General features: G+C 40.6%; 1 protein-coding gene across 1 annotated transcript in view; it reads right to left on the bottom strand.

Annotated features, from left to right (window-relative positions):
* The window catches only part of SPAG16 (sperm associated antigen 16), a 393,690-nt gene that overhangs the window by 190,925 nt on the left and 185,339 nt on the right, over positions 1 to 17,426 (bottom strand). Inside the window, 1 exon segment of the mRNA XM_086751201.1 lies at positions 7,663 to 7,806. Coding sequence (XP_086607327.1) covers positions 7,663 to 7,806 — 144 coding nt within the window.

The following is a 17,426-nucleotide window of genomic DNA, read 5'->3' as shown; positions in this document are numbered from 1 at the left end:
AAAAGAACTTTCTAACCATTGTCAAATTTATTATGTAATCTGGTAACTGAAGGCTTTGTCGAAATACATGAGAATCCAAGATTCTCTAAGAAATTAAATCATTATGCCTCTGCAATACAAATGCTGTTCAAAAGTCCTAAGTAAAATGCAGCAGAGTATCTTGCATTTCTTTAATAGCTATCAACAGCAATAAAAGGCTAAATAAAAAACATCTGTTTCTGCAGTGAACCCTGAATTAGGTTTTAAAGCCTCTATTTCAATGTCCAAATCAGAAAAACTGTATTCCACTGATATCCAACAGAGACCTTTGTGATTAACACGAGTCTTACAACTATTTCTTATGTTAATGCTTACAGCAGAGTTAGTGGCTTTTAAGTCTCAGCCTTGTTTAACACAGAATGTGGAACTCGGCATTTATGACTGAAAAACTAGCAGAAAGAGTCTTGTGGAGATCACTGTTTATGGACAGTAATATCCTTTCATAGAAAGGACCACAAGCCTGCTTGGCTCAGTGGCCAGGCAGAAAGGAGAACGCTGACATTTTAGTTCCTTCTCCTCCCTGTTTCTCTCAGATTTACACAGCAGCTTGCCTGACCAGTCCTGCTCTTGGTTTGAGCATAGCGCTTCTCTTACCAATGGCCCCTGTGACACCTCCTGGGGCAGTGAGGTCCCTTCCTCCCTCGTGTGCACCTACAGGCCACGGGCCACGAGTATCATTACCCACTAAGGTTAGTTTTGCATTACTTCAGCTCCTTACTCTGAGGCTGATAGATGCAATTAATGGTACTCCAGATCGCGAAACCACCTCAGCCTTTTTCCAGGGTTTCTGTATACAGAAACCTCTGCTGTCCATAATGAATCCTGTCTCAGTCTGTTCCTTCCTCGACATCTCAAAGAACTTCCTTAGGTCCTGAGTGGGTTAACGTGTATGGTGCCACCTTAACATCACTGTTGACTCAGCCTGGGAAGTGGCTCTAAGGGATGGGTGGTAAAAAATGCAACACTTCAAAATCACTGACTCCAAACCTTTCTTCCTGTTGGCAGATTTTTTAAAAAGCCCCAAAAGTCTATGTGAAGGTCTCTAATTAGAAAGAGCCTCCAGCAGCATAGTCAAATCACACAATGATAAAATTACAGCTTACATACAGACAAATGCTGCTGTATTTAAGTAAAACTAACAAACATTAGCTTGTAAAAACATTCTGTAGTTCCTGGGATCATAACTTAAGCAGTAATTGTTTGATCTGGAAGTCTGCTTAGTTTCACCAAATAACTATAGCATCAGAACTTGAACGTCAGTACATTAAGCAAGATGGCATAACAGAGAATTCCTGTTTCTTCTGATAGAAAGAAAAACAGATCTAAGACTGGCATTAGGAATTATTAAAGTACGAGGAAGAATACATTTGATGTCAGTAGAATTTTTTAAATTATCCTGTTATTGTGACTAAAGAACCTAGTCACTCAATATGTCATCAAATGTTTTTCATTTGCTGAGGCTTCACAGGCCACATACAGTTTTAGTTATTTAAAAAAATATTATTTGCAATATGCAACCAAACAGAAACCAGTCATTTATTTTTTGTGTCTGACTGACTCTCTGTACATGTTTCTCACCCTGTACATGTTTCTCACCACACACTGATATATGAGAATATCATAAATGGCAAGAAGATTGGTGTGGATCGACACACCAACATCTACCAGTAATGGGACTCTCCTCACCAGTTCAGTCCACAGTGAGCCAAGAGCTGTATAGGCAGGGGATGAAAAAAGAAGCATGCTCCCTGCTTGTAATTCACCTTGATAATCAAAGCACTATCAGGTCTCAAACTAGAAAAGCGTGTCCACTGTGAAATTCTGAAATTCTACATGTACCTGCCAACCTGTCAAGTCTGATTTTTGCTCCTCACTGTTTCCCTCCATCTCCACGCACAAGTCCTCTGAGACGTCATAAGTAATGAGCAGTGTCAGATTCTGCCTGTTACCTCTGATCATGGCTGTCTTGACATCTGGCTTGCCTCCCCTTTCTGTTAATGTCTTCCCTCCTGAAATTAGCTCTTCTCTCCCACCATTCCTCAGAGGTTTCTCCAAACCCTATCCATTTCTGGATTACTGTTCTGCTGGGCTTTAGAGCCTATCCTTTTTTCACATCGCAATTCATCTCTGGGTAGTTTCTTCACAAGTCCAAGTAACAACATAACAAAAAAATTAAAATCATGTAAAAAATAAAAGCAGGGACTTACCTGAGCAAGAGTTCTTTTCAGTTTCTCGGTTTATTCTGGCTTCAATTCTGCTCAGGAATTTATTTTTTAAACCTTAAAAGTTTTTGTAAAATGAGGAAATTCCACAATTACACATTTATCAGTCACCGCTCTTTAAAACTTTGAGGAAGTATCACTAACCTGGCCCCTTTAATTCAAGATTGTCAGCAACACTTCGGACTTAGACTTGGGAGGCTACCATGGTCACACGCAGCACCATAGATTTCAATCCTGGAAGAGGTTCTGAGCATCCAGCTGGATTTTCCAAACGGTATCCTGTGTTCCTCATCTCGAAACTTAAATTTCCACTAGAGACAGAGCACGGCTAAAGTTAAGAGCAGACTTCATAGCTTTTGGCTGCTTATGTTGTGGTCAGCATAAGATCAGTAGTGACCTTGTGGTGCTCAGCTTTACACAGCTGGAAGAGACCCTGTTTTTAGAGAAAGGTGCTCGGAGCTTTCTGCAGACCAAGCGTTCACAGAAGTTTCATTGCTGACTACCGATAACCCTCCAGTCACTTAGGGAGCATCAAAATCACTGCCCTGCCATAGCCTGCTCTGACGTGCTACACAACTCCGCCAAATGCTTCTTGAATGAATTCAAGCCCATTTGGGAGTTGTTATTCCTTCCCCAACCCATCCAACCACTCTCTTGAGTCTTCCCATCAACTCTCAACATATTCTGCTAATTTCTTCTGCACCCTGCCTCTAGGAGGTTGTCTTTCCCACCTAGTCATGCACTGATTTTCAACAGGGTAACATGCAGAGATACAATCTAGGGCTCCTTCTCTTCTTTCAGAACATGGGTTGTTCTTTCAGCCCAACACCTCATCAGTCTCTTGCATCCGCTCACTGGCACCTACTTCTAGGATATCAAACATTTACTACCTTTATCTTCACGATGCGTGAATGTACTTACCCTATCATGGTTTGGTTTTTTCCTATCTTCAGTCTTCCAAGAGCAAAAGAACTAAAAGAGAACACAAACAGTTCAAGATAACTGCTGTGGCATTTTTTAGTATAATAAACAAATTCATAACAGTTTTGATTTCATTCCTCAGCAACTGTGAGAGCTGAAATAGCAACAGATAGAATACAAGCAATTCAGCTTCTGTCTCAAGTGAACAAAACATTACAAAGGAGTTGACAATTTGACAATTTTCGGTACAAGTTTTAAATAGTTTTAAGAATCTACAGTTTGTACTTCTTTTCAATTCAGAATTCATTGTATTCCACAGACTCAAACAATGTTTGCATGAAAAGGGCTACAAATATTTTAGAAGACTTGACTTGATTAATATTCATGAATATATTAAGGGCATTACGTATTATACCAGCACACACGCGGACCAAGAATACAATATTTTACTGTCCACCGGGATTTTACTGGACATTAGCAACCACCTCTGCTATGCTGCACAGCTTGATTCTTTCGTCACCCAGGAAGGTTAGTAATAAAGATAAATAAATCTACTACATGTCCTGAAATATCTTAGGGTAATTAGTATGGTTCTTAGAAGTGTAGCATCCTCAGCTTATACGGAAACCGGCAAAAGATGCAGATTTTTGTCTGCTATTCCAAACATTTGGGCCACCTGGTATCCACAGGTACACCACACAGCTCTTCTCCAGCTATCCAGATTTTCAACGTGAAGCCTCTGTGGACAGCTGCGGCAGGAGTCATTCTGACTCCCTCACTCCTTCACACAAATGAAACGTAAGTTGGAAAATATTCTGAAATTTTTCAACATTGACAGGAACTTGCAAGAGCTAATTTATCTGCAAAGTACTGCTCAGTCAGAACAGAGCTAAAATAGTGTTTGTTTTTGAAGTTTGACCAGGTTGTCACCTCAGCTTCAAAAGGGAAGCACTGTTTTCCTCCCTCCTTCCAGCTACTGTTCTCTGTAGATGACAGGACCTGTTTGAAGTTTTACTTTTATTTAAAAAGCTTAAGGCAAAATTCTCCTTTCAGATCTGCAGAGAGCATCACAACAGAGATGTTCGGCTCTCCTCACAGGCACAGAGCTAGTCTGCTCCCCTTCATCTATTGTCCTGGGAGCCACTGCCACAGGTGGAGAACTCATGGGGGACTAAGACCCTTTGTACAGACTGAAGAGCACTGGGTGCAATGCAAAAAAGTACACACCACCAGATTCCAGAGCTTCCTCAAACCATGCTTTCTCACCTCACTCTACTTTGCTCAGATGTAAAGGAGATGCCTCTGGGTTTTTAAGCAAAAAGTAATCGTGGAATGAAGCACATGGATCATGAGGGGGAAAAGGAGACAACTCCATCCAACAACTCTTCAGAAACTCAGTGGCTTTTGCCCCTAAGACTCAATGGTATTATGATATGCAAGGACACTGCTGTACATCATTACTGGGAAAGACTCCAATACAATCCTCGGCACTATTAAGTATTAATCAGTCAGCAAGGGCCAGAGCCCAAAACATACTTTTATCCTTTTATTCTACACAGGTAAGTTCCTACTACCAACCCACATTCTCTCATTGCTCTTGGAGAAGCTGAGGATATATAAACTCAGCAGCACTTTCAACTTTAAAATTAGAGATCTTCACAGCTACCAGCAAGACTTGCAACTCTACCTCTATTTACAGTAGTGGCACAAACGCAACCATGAGAAAGACTCTTGTTCAAGTAACATTACGCTGTGAACACGTAAAAATGGATTTCTGGCATTCTAAGTCATTTGCTTGTGCAAAAGCATCAGTTAAATTCACATCATAGTTCTAGATTTGTTTCTCCTCAAATTCTTAGTACACTCAATGTCAGCGTGTGGATTATTCCAATGCTGTCCAAAGAGGCGTGAAAGTGGACTTGTGTGTGTGACTGTGCATGCACGTGCATCCTACAGAATATTTCTCAGACCAAAGGTGGAGATTGTTCTAAACCTGATTTTACAGATGGAGGAAAGAAATACAGAGGAGAAATGATCCAACAGAGACCAAAAAGGAAAGAATGTAGAAGTGTGGAAGTTCCACTCAGATTTCTGGATCACAATTTAATAGTCCAGTGCCACAAAAATATTTTTCTTTTAAACTTTGGGATGAACATAATTTTAAATCCTTCAAATGGGAATAAAATGAGAGGCTATCTACATTTGATTCCAGAAAAATTCTATGAGAACCTTCCATTTTTATTTGTTTTTACTTCTGTAACACCTCATATATATAAATCCTCTACTAATAAAAAAAAAGTATGATTAAAAAGTATGATTAAATGTACTCTGTCACATTATATGTTTTATCCAGAAACAGAAGACAATATTTTAACAGTACTGCTTTTGAATCACTCCAGAGCATTCAGCAGGAGTCAATTTATACTGCAAGAGAATAACGATGTACCTCAACTCATTTTAATTTCAATAATTGAATGAGAAATAGGAAAGCCTATTGAAAGGACTGTATTCTGGTCAAAGACTAATGAGAAAATAGTTTTGAGTCTCTGAGTCAGCGGGTGTCATGGTAACAATGCATTATCGAAATCTGATTAGCATGCCCAGCAGCTTTATAAACGATAACACGCTCTTCTAATTGTATTTCCCGTTCTTTCCCTCTGATGAGTTTTATATTCATAACAGGTAAGAGGTAAGGCAGCATTCTGTTTATCTGCAAGTTAGACTCAGAATGTCCAGCATGCTCACAAATTTTGTGCAACCTATCATTTGGTAATAGAAAAATTTTCCTACCATCTTAAAATAAGAAGCTGAGCCTTCCATCTCTCTCCTCCTGTATTATACGTAATTATTTAAATCAAATATTATTATCTTATTTTAATTATATAAAATTATTTCTAAGGATAGACACATGAAAGAGAGAACATTGTGAAACATAAGCATCTTAAGAAAAAGCCTGTTTCATAAGAGAAGGAGATGCATGAAAAGAATAAGTGTGCGTTTAACTCATCCCAGAAAGCATGACTCCATGTTTTGAGGTTTTGAAAAGAGGGAGGGGACTTTCTTGCGTTTAGAGGATTGTGAGTACGTTTGCAAACTCATTACAACACAAGAAATTAGGAGGAACCATGAAATTAGATAGGATACTTTTCCTCCTCAAAAAGAAAAGAGCTAATGTTGCTTCATAAAATAAATACAATGAAAATACAAGGTTGGAGGTTTAATAATGCTCTTTTTATCAGTGAACCCCAGGTGAGTAGCCTGGCAGACTTTTATCACATTATCAGTAAAAAACTCCACTACAACTGCAGCCTCACAAATCTGATGCAAGATCATTTTAACATGTAGAGGCTCAGACGTAACAAATGGAAATCTGGTTCAGTTTTTTTTTTGAGAGAGCAAAACGACCCTACCTGGAGTACTGTGTCCAGTTCTGGAGTTCCCAGCACAAGACGGACATGGACCAGCTGGAGAAGGTCCAGAGGAGGCCACAAAGATGATCAGAGGGCTGGAGCACCTCTCCTATGAGGACAGGCTGAGAGAGGGGGGCTGTTCAGCCTGGAGAAGAGGAGGCTCCGGGGAGACCTGATAGCGGTCTTCCAGTGCCTCAAGGGGGCCTACAGGAAAGATGGGGAAAGGCTGTTCAGTAGGGTCTGTTGCGATAGGACGAGAGGTAATGGTTTTAAAATAGAGGGGGGTAGATTTAGATTAGAAATTAGGAAAAAATTTTTTACAATGCGAGTTATAGAACACTGGAACAGGTTGCCAGAAAGGTGGTGGAAGCCCCATCCCTGGAAACATTCCAGGCCAGGTTGGCCGGGGCTCTGAGCGACCTGCTCTGGTTGGAGATGTCCCTGCTCCTTGCAGGGGGGTTGGACTAGATGACCTTTGAAGGTCCCTTCCAACCCTAACCATTCTATGATTCTATGATTCTATTTTTCAACAAAAATTACCAAGAAATCTACTCCACGTTTGGCCTATTTTCATAACCCTTGTAACCTAAACATTTATTTCCTATTTTCAATGTTCACTTTCATTTATTAATTCAGCTTCAAATCTGTATAAAGGAGAGAAAAAAAAAAAATCTTCTCTAGGTACACCTGAATACACTTAATCATATGACAAATAACGCCTAAGACAAGAAATCAACTTTTCTGTATTATTAACAATGGAACCATGTTTGTTGTAGTGCCTGACCGCAGAGAAAATGAATACAGTAAGACCTAAAAAGCTTATTACTCCTCCTTACGTGCACTGGCACGTGGACAAAGCTTAAGATGTACAAAATACTAAAAGCAATCAATCTTAAGTCAACACACCGAAAGCCTGAGGAACATTTATCTACATGTTTGGAAATTCAGCAAAGAGCGTAGGGTTACACTGAGAATAGGAAGTCATCAAAGCAGGTCAGTGAACAAAGAAAGAGCAAACAAGCAGTCCCCAAAAGGGATTAGTGCTAGTTCAGGGGACTGTTTGCACTAACCTTGGATGGAAGCAGCAGCCCGAAAGCCAATCATTGTGACCTTCACCTGTCAAGATGATATTCCCACCAGGCAAAGCCCACATTTTCCAGAGGTGGTCATCACTGCCAGTGACTACAATGTCTTTTTGGGGATGTAAAGCCAAGCTACCACAGAAAAGAAAGGCAGATTATATTCTGTATTGATTCCATGTTATATGAAATACAGAGCAGTGAGATTCATTTAACTCAGGGCAACAGCTACTGAGGACTCGGATTCTGGATGAACAAGCAGTGATGGTTTCTATGTTCCTAAGAATTTAAAATTGAACATTCAGGAAACATAGCAATAAGAGCATGCTAGCTTGAACAAACTCCAGGGTATTCCAAGTTCTCAAAAACTGTTGTGACTCTCCTGGAGGTGAAAGAGTCGGGGAAATAATCTACACACAGGTACTGACTTAACTTCACAGCCATTGATGTAACCACATCATAAATTGATATTGCATAGTACAACAAAACAATAATCCTCATCATTCTCCCCAAGGTGACAAAGAGCACCACAGGGAATACACAGTAGGTATAACAGCGTACATAACCAGCAACATGACCAACCACAGCAGCTAGTAACCGATACAATATGGACTAGCACTAGCAACCAACAACTAGTAACTGATGTAACAAGTGTGAATAACAAATTTTGTTTCAAGTCACTCTGGTCAGATCTGTAGCTATCTCAGTCCTTTGTGTCTCAAGCTGGCCACAAAAAGAACTGTCATGATTTAGCCCCACTCAGCAGCTAAAATACCACACAGTCACTCACTCACTCCCTGCCCTCACTGCCCCCCCCGAAGTGGAACGAGGAGGAGAATCAGGAAAGAAAAGGTTGCAAAATTCATGAGTTTAAACAGTCTAAGAGAACAACAGAGGAAAAGAAAAGAGAGATGAAAAACAAAAACAACAGAATATACTTACGCACAACAGCTCACAGCGGATCCTGACGCCCAGCTTCCTCCAGAGTAGCAGGAGCCTCCCCTCAGCCCCCTCCTCACTGACACCCTGAGCTGGTGTCCCATGGGATGGAAGGGCCCAGGCCAGTTTGGGTAACCTGTCCCAACTGGTGGCTGAGCAGTAACCTGCCCCAGCTGTGTCCCCAACCACAGGTGCCACCGGCTCCAGCTCCTCTCTCAGCTCAGGGGAGAATCAGAACCAGGACAATATGCTATGTAGATGAGTTTCTGCTGCTACTGAACAAAACAACAAAAACGACTAATTTTTGTGAAACCAGAACTGTTTTCACACTCTCTTAAAGTTCCAGTGATTAAAACCCTTAAATATATTTGAAAATACTTCGTTAGATTTTGTTCTTACCAACAGGCAACAGGACAACATATGAAAAGCCGTACCAACGCGAAACACTTTCCCACACCTAAAATAACTTCAAAAGCATTGGCTTGCCAGCCTGCTGCTGAGGGCCAAAGGGAAAAAGGACAAAAAGACTCTCTGCTTTTTCCCTTACTGTGCCCACAGGTCTAAAGTCTCCTGTCACTGAGAAATAACTCAAATGGTAACGACAGTCCAAAAGCTACAGTCTCTCCCATCACTTTAGCAGCTATTCACTGGGACTAGGTCAGAAAATCCATTTCAATTCTATACGCAAAACGTGTTACATGTTTTCATTTTTTATTATGTAGCACACTGGGATGTAATGGAAATCATACATTTACCACATCCCTATATTGAACACTTGGTTTATTTTTGATTTGGCAGCTGCAGTGTAGCTTAAAATGGATCCAGGGAAGAAAAGAAATCTGTTGGAAAGATAAGAGTGGTGTATTTCATATGGATTTGGTTATTTGATTTAAATTACTGTAATGCTTTACTATTTGTTGAACATCAAAAAGTATCTATGAGTTGACTTAAGTCCCAGGAGTAGATTATTTAAACAGACAAAATCTGGAATTCAGAATCAAAATGCAAAGATGGAGAGAGGAATCACAACTTGTGTGTGCACCTATCAGCTGAGCATCAGAGCCGACAGTTTGCAGAGAAAAAAGCTTATTAAAACAGAATTACAGTAGAGAAAGTTAATGCTAAGCAGCCACATGGGATGAAAAGAGAGGTCTTAGAAAGTACTCTATTATAAAAATATCTTTTTAAAAAATACTTTGGTCCTGCACTCAAATTATTTCATAACATTGCTAAATCAGAACCACAGCTTCTACGATACTGGGAAAAACAATTCCCTCTATCAAATCCATGCTAAAAATGTATTTACGCCAACCAGATTTTCATCAGAAAACACATCTATTCTTGGAGTTTCAGACACAGTCTAGGAGTATTCCTACAGGTTCATCAGTTGAATTCATCTGCTCAACAAAAGGAGCCTGGGTTTTACTCTTTCTCTAGTTTGCCAGAGAGGAAAAAAAAAAAAACCAAAAACGTTTTCTATCTTTGCCTAACGAGGAGAAATTTCCGTTGCATTTATAAGGAGAAAGGAGAAGGAAGGAGCGATGCTATTTAAATTCTCCAGAGATGCACAGCGAGCAACCGTATCACTTAGACTGGCCAAAACAGATATCTAGAAGAGCAAGGAGGGAATAGAGATAAAAAGAGAGAATTAAAGGCTGAAAGAAGGCATGCCTGGGGCCTGCAAATTACGGGACGAGAACAACTGTCCCAGAATCCCTCTACTGTCAGAGGCCTCTGACACACCAAAAACCCCATTGCTGTTTTCTGCAGCATGCATAGGCATGTAGCATGCTAAAAAGAAGTCCAGTTTCACAGAAAACTGAGTGGGCTAATAATTATGATGGTGAATCCATCAGGGCTGCTACACACACTCTCCTCTCAGCCTCTAAAACAGAGGCCTTTCCTCACTGGCATGCACCTGGCTGTGCACTGCACAGAAGCAAGACCAGCGCAGGAGTGTTTTTTAGTTGACAGAAACAAGGTCCTAAGTTCCTCTGGATGTGTAACAAGAGAATGGCAAGGGAAAAAAGAAATCAGAGTGGATTCAGGGAGACCAGAAAGGGAGAAGGGGATGACCACTGCAAAGCCACCGAGAGCATGTGCTACTGCAGGAAACTTCATCACCAATTTGAGACAATCCATAAAGTGAATTTCGTACAGAAGAACATATCTTGCCATCAGTATGAAACCCGCAAGTTTATTTTTCACAGGCTTTTCTTTTAATTGCAGAGCTCTTATAAAATGCTGCTGCTGTCCAATGTTTTTTTTCTCCATGCCATTTTTATCGGCACACAGTGAACACTATTTAATTAACAGTAGATTTGTGACATAACCACTGTTGAGCTGCTTCTGAGAAAGGGAAGCCCATTCATCCAAAAGGCATTCTATATGCAACATTAATTAGGCACCCTTGTCTTCATTTCTGGCAATCCAGCATTGTATGGATTTTTGCTTCATCTCTGTTCACAGAGTCTAATTATTTCCAGCACTGAAGAACTTTGGGTAGATTGGAATAGAAATCAATAATGGAACATGTGTGATAGGAACATTAGTTTTCTCCTCCTCCTCCTTTGGGATAGAAGTGAGGCCAAGAGGAAAAAAAAAAAAAAAAAAACCACAAAAAACAACTCTCAGAGATTTGCTGCTGTTGAGTATATAAATACCCATGTTTACACAACTGATTCTGGCATTATGAGACATTCTCATCTCTTCAGCACTTGCCATGGTAGATATATAGTGCTCCTAGTAATTTCCTTTCAAAACAATTATCGATTATTTTAATTTATTTTGACTGAGCCATAAATAAAAATACATCTTCAGATGCAAAAATACTTTCAGTCTCAGCATGTACTACATGTGATCACTTCACACATATGAAATCAACCTTCAGTTAAAAAGTGTGAAATACAAAGCGGTCTGCGTAACCTCACCTGCGTGTTTGTTTTAACACAAACACTAACTACATTGCACTGAGGCAGGCGAGACTTCAGTTTGATGCGAAGAAGAACTTTCTGGCAATAAGGTTTCTGAAACACCGGAATTGAGTGATCTGCCACCGTTACCCTGCTCTGAAAGCTCTCAGCACACCTATCATGTATTACCCACGCAGATTATTTGCATCACGGTTAGGACAATGGACTGGTTGACGTCCTGACGTTCCTTCAAGTCCTAAGGTAGCAATATTCCTCCTGAGCCCCAGCTCATTCGATGCACAGAACAGACAGCGCTTACATGTGAAGGGCAATTATAAAACAATAAAAGCATCACCTCAAACCTCTGCTAAGGCATGACGGCAGTTAAACCAATTGCAAAGATGCAGGACAGTAAGGCATACAAATTAAAATTTTAATGTAATTTTAGTGGCTAAAAGAGCTCACAAAATCACCACATGGTCAGCTTTTTTTACAAGCTTTCTACAGATCTGAGGAGACTGCAAGAATAGGAAGAGTCCAGAAATAAAAACCTAACCTAAACACAAAATTAATGACCAAGTTGCTACTCTAAGGGACTTATCCAGCCACACCCAATTGCTCTGTGGCAGAAATAAGGACAAAATGCAATTTTCTGTGGTTTCACATGTAGGAGTTACACAGAGAAGTATGTTCTCAATATAGGCAGCAATCAGCCGCCAAATTTTATTACAGCATTATATCTAATATCACTTGCAATATGTAATTTTTAGAACTTCATTATTTGATCAAATTTACTTACATTTTCACACACTGGCAAAGAGGACTGTTGTTAATGCCAGTAGCTGCTTTCAGACCAGAAAGCTCTTCTGCTGCATTTCTTGCTCCAAAATGTAAGAGCAGCAGAGTTCATCCCAGATTAAAAAAACCACCAACACATTTTTCTTGGTCGCAGAAACATGTTAGCTAATGCTTTCTTCCAGAAAAAAATTCAGCCTTACTCACAATACCTAGCACAGGAAATTTCAGTCTGAGGAGTTACATTTGGGTGAAGTTAAAAATGGCTGACACTCTCAATTATATAACGGACGTAACACACTGAATTGTAGAGAATGGCCTCAAACAAGAATTATGTGCCTAAATATGAGGACATCAACAGCCCTACTGAAATGAGAGACATTGTTCACACACATATACTTAATTATGTTGCCCTAAAAATCTGAAGAATTTTTAAGAGCCAAAATACTAATTTCCGTCCCAATTTTGCTGGTCACTAACTAGTCGCCTGAGACCCAAAACAAGTTAACCAAACCATTAGGAACAGTCCTTAGAATCATAGAATCATAGAATCACATGGTTGGATGGGACCTATAAGATCATCTAGTCCAACCGTCTTCCCACTACCATTGCTGCCACAGCTACTAAACCATATCTTGTAGCTCCTCATCAAGCCACCTCTTGAACACTGCCAAGGACGGAGACTCCACCACCTCCCTGGGCAGGCCGTTCCAGTGCCTTACCACTCTTTGAGAGAAAAAGTTTTTCCTCAAGTCCAATCTAAACCTCCTCTGGTACAACTTGTGGCCATTTCCTCGGGTCCTGCTTGTTGCCTGTGAGAAGAGGCCAAACCCCTGTTCATCACAACCTGCCTTCAGGAAGCTATAGAGTGCAATGAGGTCTCCCCTGAGCCTCCTCTTCTTCAGATTAAACAATCCAAACTCTCTCAGCTGCTCCTCATAAGACTTGTGCTCCAGACCCCTCACCAGCTTTGTTGCCCTTCTCTGGACACGTTCCAGGGCTTCAATGTCTTTCTTGTAGTGAGGGGCCCAAAACTGAACACAATACTCAAGGTGTGGCCTCACCAGTGCCGAATACAGGGAGATGATTACCTCCCTGCTCCTGCTGGCCACACTATTTCTAATGCAGGCCAGGATGCCATTGGCCCTCTTGGCCACCTGGGCACACTGTCGGCTCATGTTCAGCTGAGCATCAACCAACACCCCCAGGTCCCTTTCCTCTTCACAGTCCTCCAGCCACTCAGCTCCGAGCCTATAGCGCTGCATGGGGTTATTGTGGCCAAAGTGCAGGACCCGACACTGGTCCTTGCAGCAAGCGAGGGGGAGACTGCACAACCTAACGACATTTTTCAACAGTTTTTGAGGGAAAACACCCACCGCCGTGCCAGGTCCCAGGAGCAGCTGCTACATGTGGAGGATTGAAGCTGCTTCCTCACCTCTGCAACCACACCCCAAGGATCTAATTCGCAAGGATCTGTAAAATTAAAACAGGTAAAGAGGTAAAAGACCACACACACACAAAAAAATCAGATCAAAGGAGAGGGTGCTTGTTACCTCGTGGTGGACTGAAAGGCGACAGCTGGCAGCCATGAAAGTCCCTTCACTTTAAGAACGTTTAATCCCTTTGTTTGCAACACCTTTTGGCACCTCTCTCATTTTCCTCCTTATCTACATAATGGTGGTGTGGTGGAGGTGAGAATGAGGAAGGGAAAAAAAAAAAAACCAAAAAACGGCAGCACGGGCTGCAGCGCGGGCTTCTGTCGGGGCAGGCAGGGGCCGCTCCGCGCCGGTCCCAACCGGTTCACGCCAGCTCCCCAACGGACCCGCCGCGGGAAATGGCGGGCTCGTCAGCGACACTGGTGGTGCCTCTGGCAAATTCCTGACAGGAATTGTGGCCCAGGGAGAGCCCGAGGCTGGTGCAGGCTTTTCCTGAAGGTCTGCGGCCGTGGGACGAGCCCACACCAGAGCAGGGGAAAAGTGTGAGGAAGAAGGAGCAGCAGAGAGAAAATGGCCACTCAGGGAAGGGTCGAGGGGTCTGCGGCGAAGGAGTGAAGTGGAGCAGGGGGGAAGGAGAGGTACCGCTATCACGTTTGGCTTTGTTTCTCACTACCCAAATGTGTTTTAATTGGCAGTACATTAATTTTCCCTAATTTGAGTCTGTTTTGCCAGCGACAGTAGTTGCTTCCCCAGCCCATTTTCCCGGCTCTGCTGAGGCGGGGCAGTGTGCGAGCGGCTGGGCGGGCATTCGGCCCTCAGCCAGGATTAACCCACCAATAAATTAAAACCAAACACATCACAAAAGCCTAATCAAATCATTTTGCCTGCTACAACTTACACTAATACGTACTCTTTGAACAACATCTCTCTAATGTAGCTATTTCTACCACCTTTTTATCTTGGCTTGACTTACCCAGTCTCACCTGCCAGCATACTTCAGCAATAATTATAACCCTGACATTTAATTCACGGTTTTATTATGCAAAGGTAGCATCACTGAAAAGCTTTGCATTCCTGTTTGAGGTCTTAAAATTTATCTTTTCATGGCAAAATATAAGCAGGAAAAATGCTTTCAAAAGAGAAAATAAGAGCTAAACCAAAAAAGGAGGATAAAGCAAAAAAAAAAAAAACACAAAAAGAACGTAAGTAGAGGAAAATACTCATAGCACAAATCTCTTATTTCATTCATGTAAACGCTCATCTGGAAGTCAGTGATAGATCTCACTCACAAGAATGCTTAAAAATCTCTATCTTACCTAGTGAAATTCTTCACCGCTTCCCAGGCTCCTATGATTCAGAGTTTGGGAGGGAGAAAAGTTGCTAGGATCTCAAAATACCTAAAGTTAACCTTCTAGACTGCGCAGCAGATTGTTGTACACCTTAGAAAATAATGAGAAAATTGTTTTCCACAAAAATACATGTCTCTGAAAGGCCAAAAGACTTCATAATTTACAATGCTAATTTACTTATTCTATGCATCGTGCCCATAAAATCTTCAGTCTTAACGGTATAGCAGTAGAAAAAAAAAATATTTATTCTTGTGAAGAAGCGGAATAAATTCACACACTTTCTAACTTGCCAAAACCATCTCTTCTCTCCACAAACCAACTTCAAAAAGTGAACACTCCACACAACATACAAAAATGCCTCCACAAATAATTGTACTAAACACATCATTATAACTCTATAACAGATACAGACGTTGTTGTAGTGATAAATTAATAAAGTCCATTTTATGACGCTGTCTTTGATCGCTTCCTGTTTATCCACTCTGTGTGCAATTACCAAAATGCATTAATTTGTATTAGCTGAGTGTTGTAACCTACCTAGGTTTTACCACCTTAGATCTGATTATGTACGTGCTAGGTCAGTCTAAAATAATTTTCTTCTTAACAACAAAGTTTAGCCCTGGATCAAATCTTAGAAAAATTTCTAAACTGTCTTCTTGATCTTCATGTGTTTTACTTAGGTCTCAGTCCTTTGAAGATAGATGCACATCCCTGAATTACGCACTCCTGGGAGTCCTGAAGATTTCACAGCACATTAACTTAAAACTATACTTAATCCTTTTCACTATAGAGTCCTTAATCAGATCAGGGAAAGAACATTTTTCTAGAACCTATATAATAAGATGCAAATTGTTTATTTCATTATAGTCTCATGTACCACACACCTCTGCAACCCAACAGTAAGCATTTTATCTAGAATGCTTGCAAATAACAAGAGGCATAAATTAAATAACTTCTTAGAGAATGTTTACTTATTCATTTCATCCTTTTGCTTACAAGGTTGTTGATAATTACTGCTGGCCAAAAAAAAAAAAAAAAAAAAAAATCACTTCATCTACAATGCCAGCTGCTACACATTACAGAAACAGTGCATTTCTAACCTGCCTTAAACCAAAGCAGCAGACAAGTAACAGATCTCCACCTTACTCCACAGAGACAGCCCCTGTTTATTTTCAGTCTGTAGAATCTATGTGGATTTTATTTTTGTTTTGGGTTTTTTTTTTAATTTAAATTGTTATACAGTTCAGATGATGGCAAAGCTGTGAATAGAACAATAGACAGCTCAAGTAGTTTGGGGTATTTTTTGTAAGACTCAGAGTGCTTTTAAAAAACCCAGCTAAGTCAGGAGTCATTCCCTGTGACTGCAGTAGCTCACAAGCTCTTATTTCATATGTGTCTGAAATCAGTTTTTCAAGCTTAGTCAACTTACTAGGTACCCAGCAATACTTCAGGGAGAAGTAGTTAAGCCAAAAAGAAAAAGAGAGAATGAAAGTAGCAACAAACAAGTAGATGTAATTAAAATGTTAAAACATTGGCGTCCCTTCCTAATATCTTCCCTCTGGAGTGAAAGCTGTACTTTCTCACCTGAAATGATTTATACCATGATTCATACTGCCCAGCCCTATGTAACTAATCTTATACTATCACTTCCTTTATGAAATATGCTAAACTATTTTCTTTTAGGGAAAGGCAGTCCCATAGGAGTATTAAATTACAGCATTCAAAATAGTATTGGAAGAGGATTAGCTTCGATCTGCACAATCTTGCAGCCTATTCTGAAAGAGATTGCAGCCCACAGGACAACTCCTAGAGCAGCAGGGAAGAGGCTTACGTAACGAAGGTTAGACCAGACCTCCCCTTGCGACGTAGGCAAACTTGCATAAAACTTTCCCTATTCAATATATAATTGTTGCTTATTTTTCGACCTGCACATTAGGTACTTGGGTACTAGGATAACAGCTTGGCTTCCTTTGTAATGAAAGACAAACTGCTTTTTCTAAAAGCCAATTTTAGCTTGACCAACTTGAAAAGATGCAGATTGCTTTCGCAACAGCTTCTACCTGTGGCCTGGTTTGAACGAGTTTTTATCATTACTGTTAGCAATTCCCAGTCTTCTGTTGCATGGCAGCTTTTTCACAGATGATTAGGAGCAGTGTTGTGCTATGTAAGAGTTTGGAACGAAAAAGACTTGAAACTTGCCAGTTGGTAAATTCTGTTAAATTATCAAGGTTGATAAAAGAAAATATTTAAAAATATAATTTGCAATTAGACCGTCAAACTGTCATCTCGCATTTCTAAATTAATAAGGAACGAAAGCATTAACT

Source organism: Chlamydotis macqueenii, chromosome 6 (genome assembly GCF_036417535.1).
Source record: "Chlamydotis macqueenii isolate bChlMac1 chromosome 6, bChlMac1.mat, whole genome shotgun sequence".
Classification (NCBI taxonomy): domain Eukaryota; kingdom Metazoa; phylum Chordata; class Aves; order Otidiformes; family Otididae; genus Chlamydotis; species Chlamydotis macqueenii.
The sequence above is the reverse complement of the archived record's forward strand: the minus strand, read 5'-3'. Positions and strand labels throughout refer to the sequence as shown.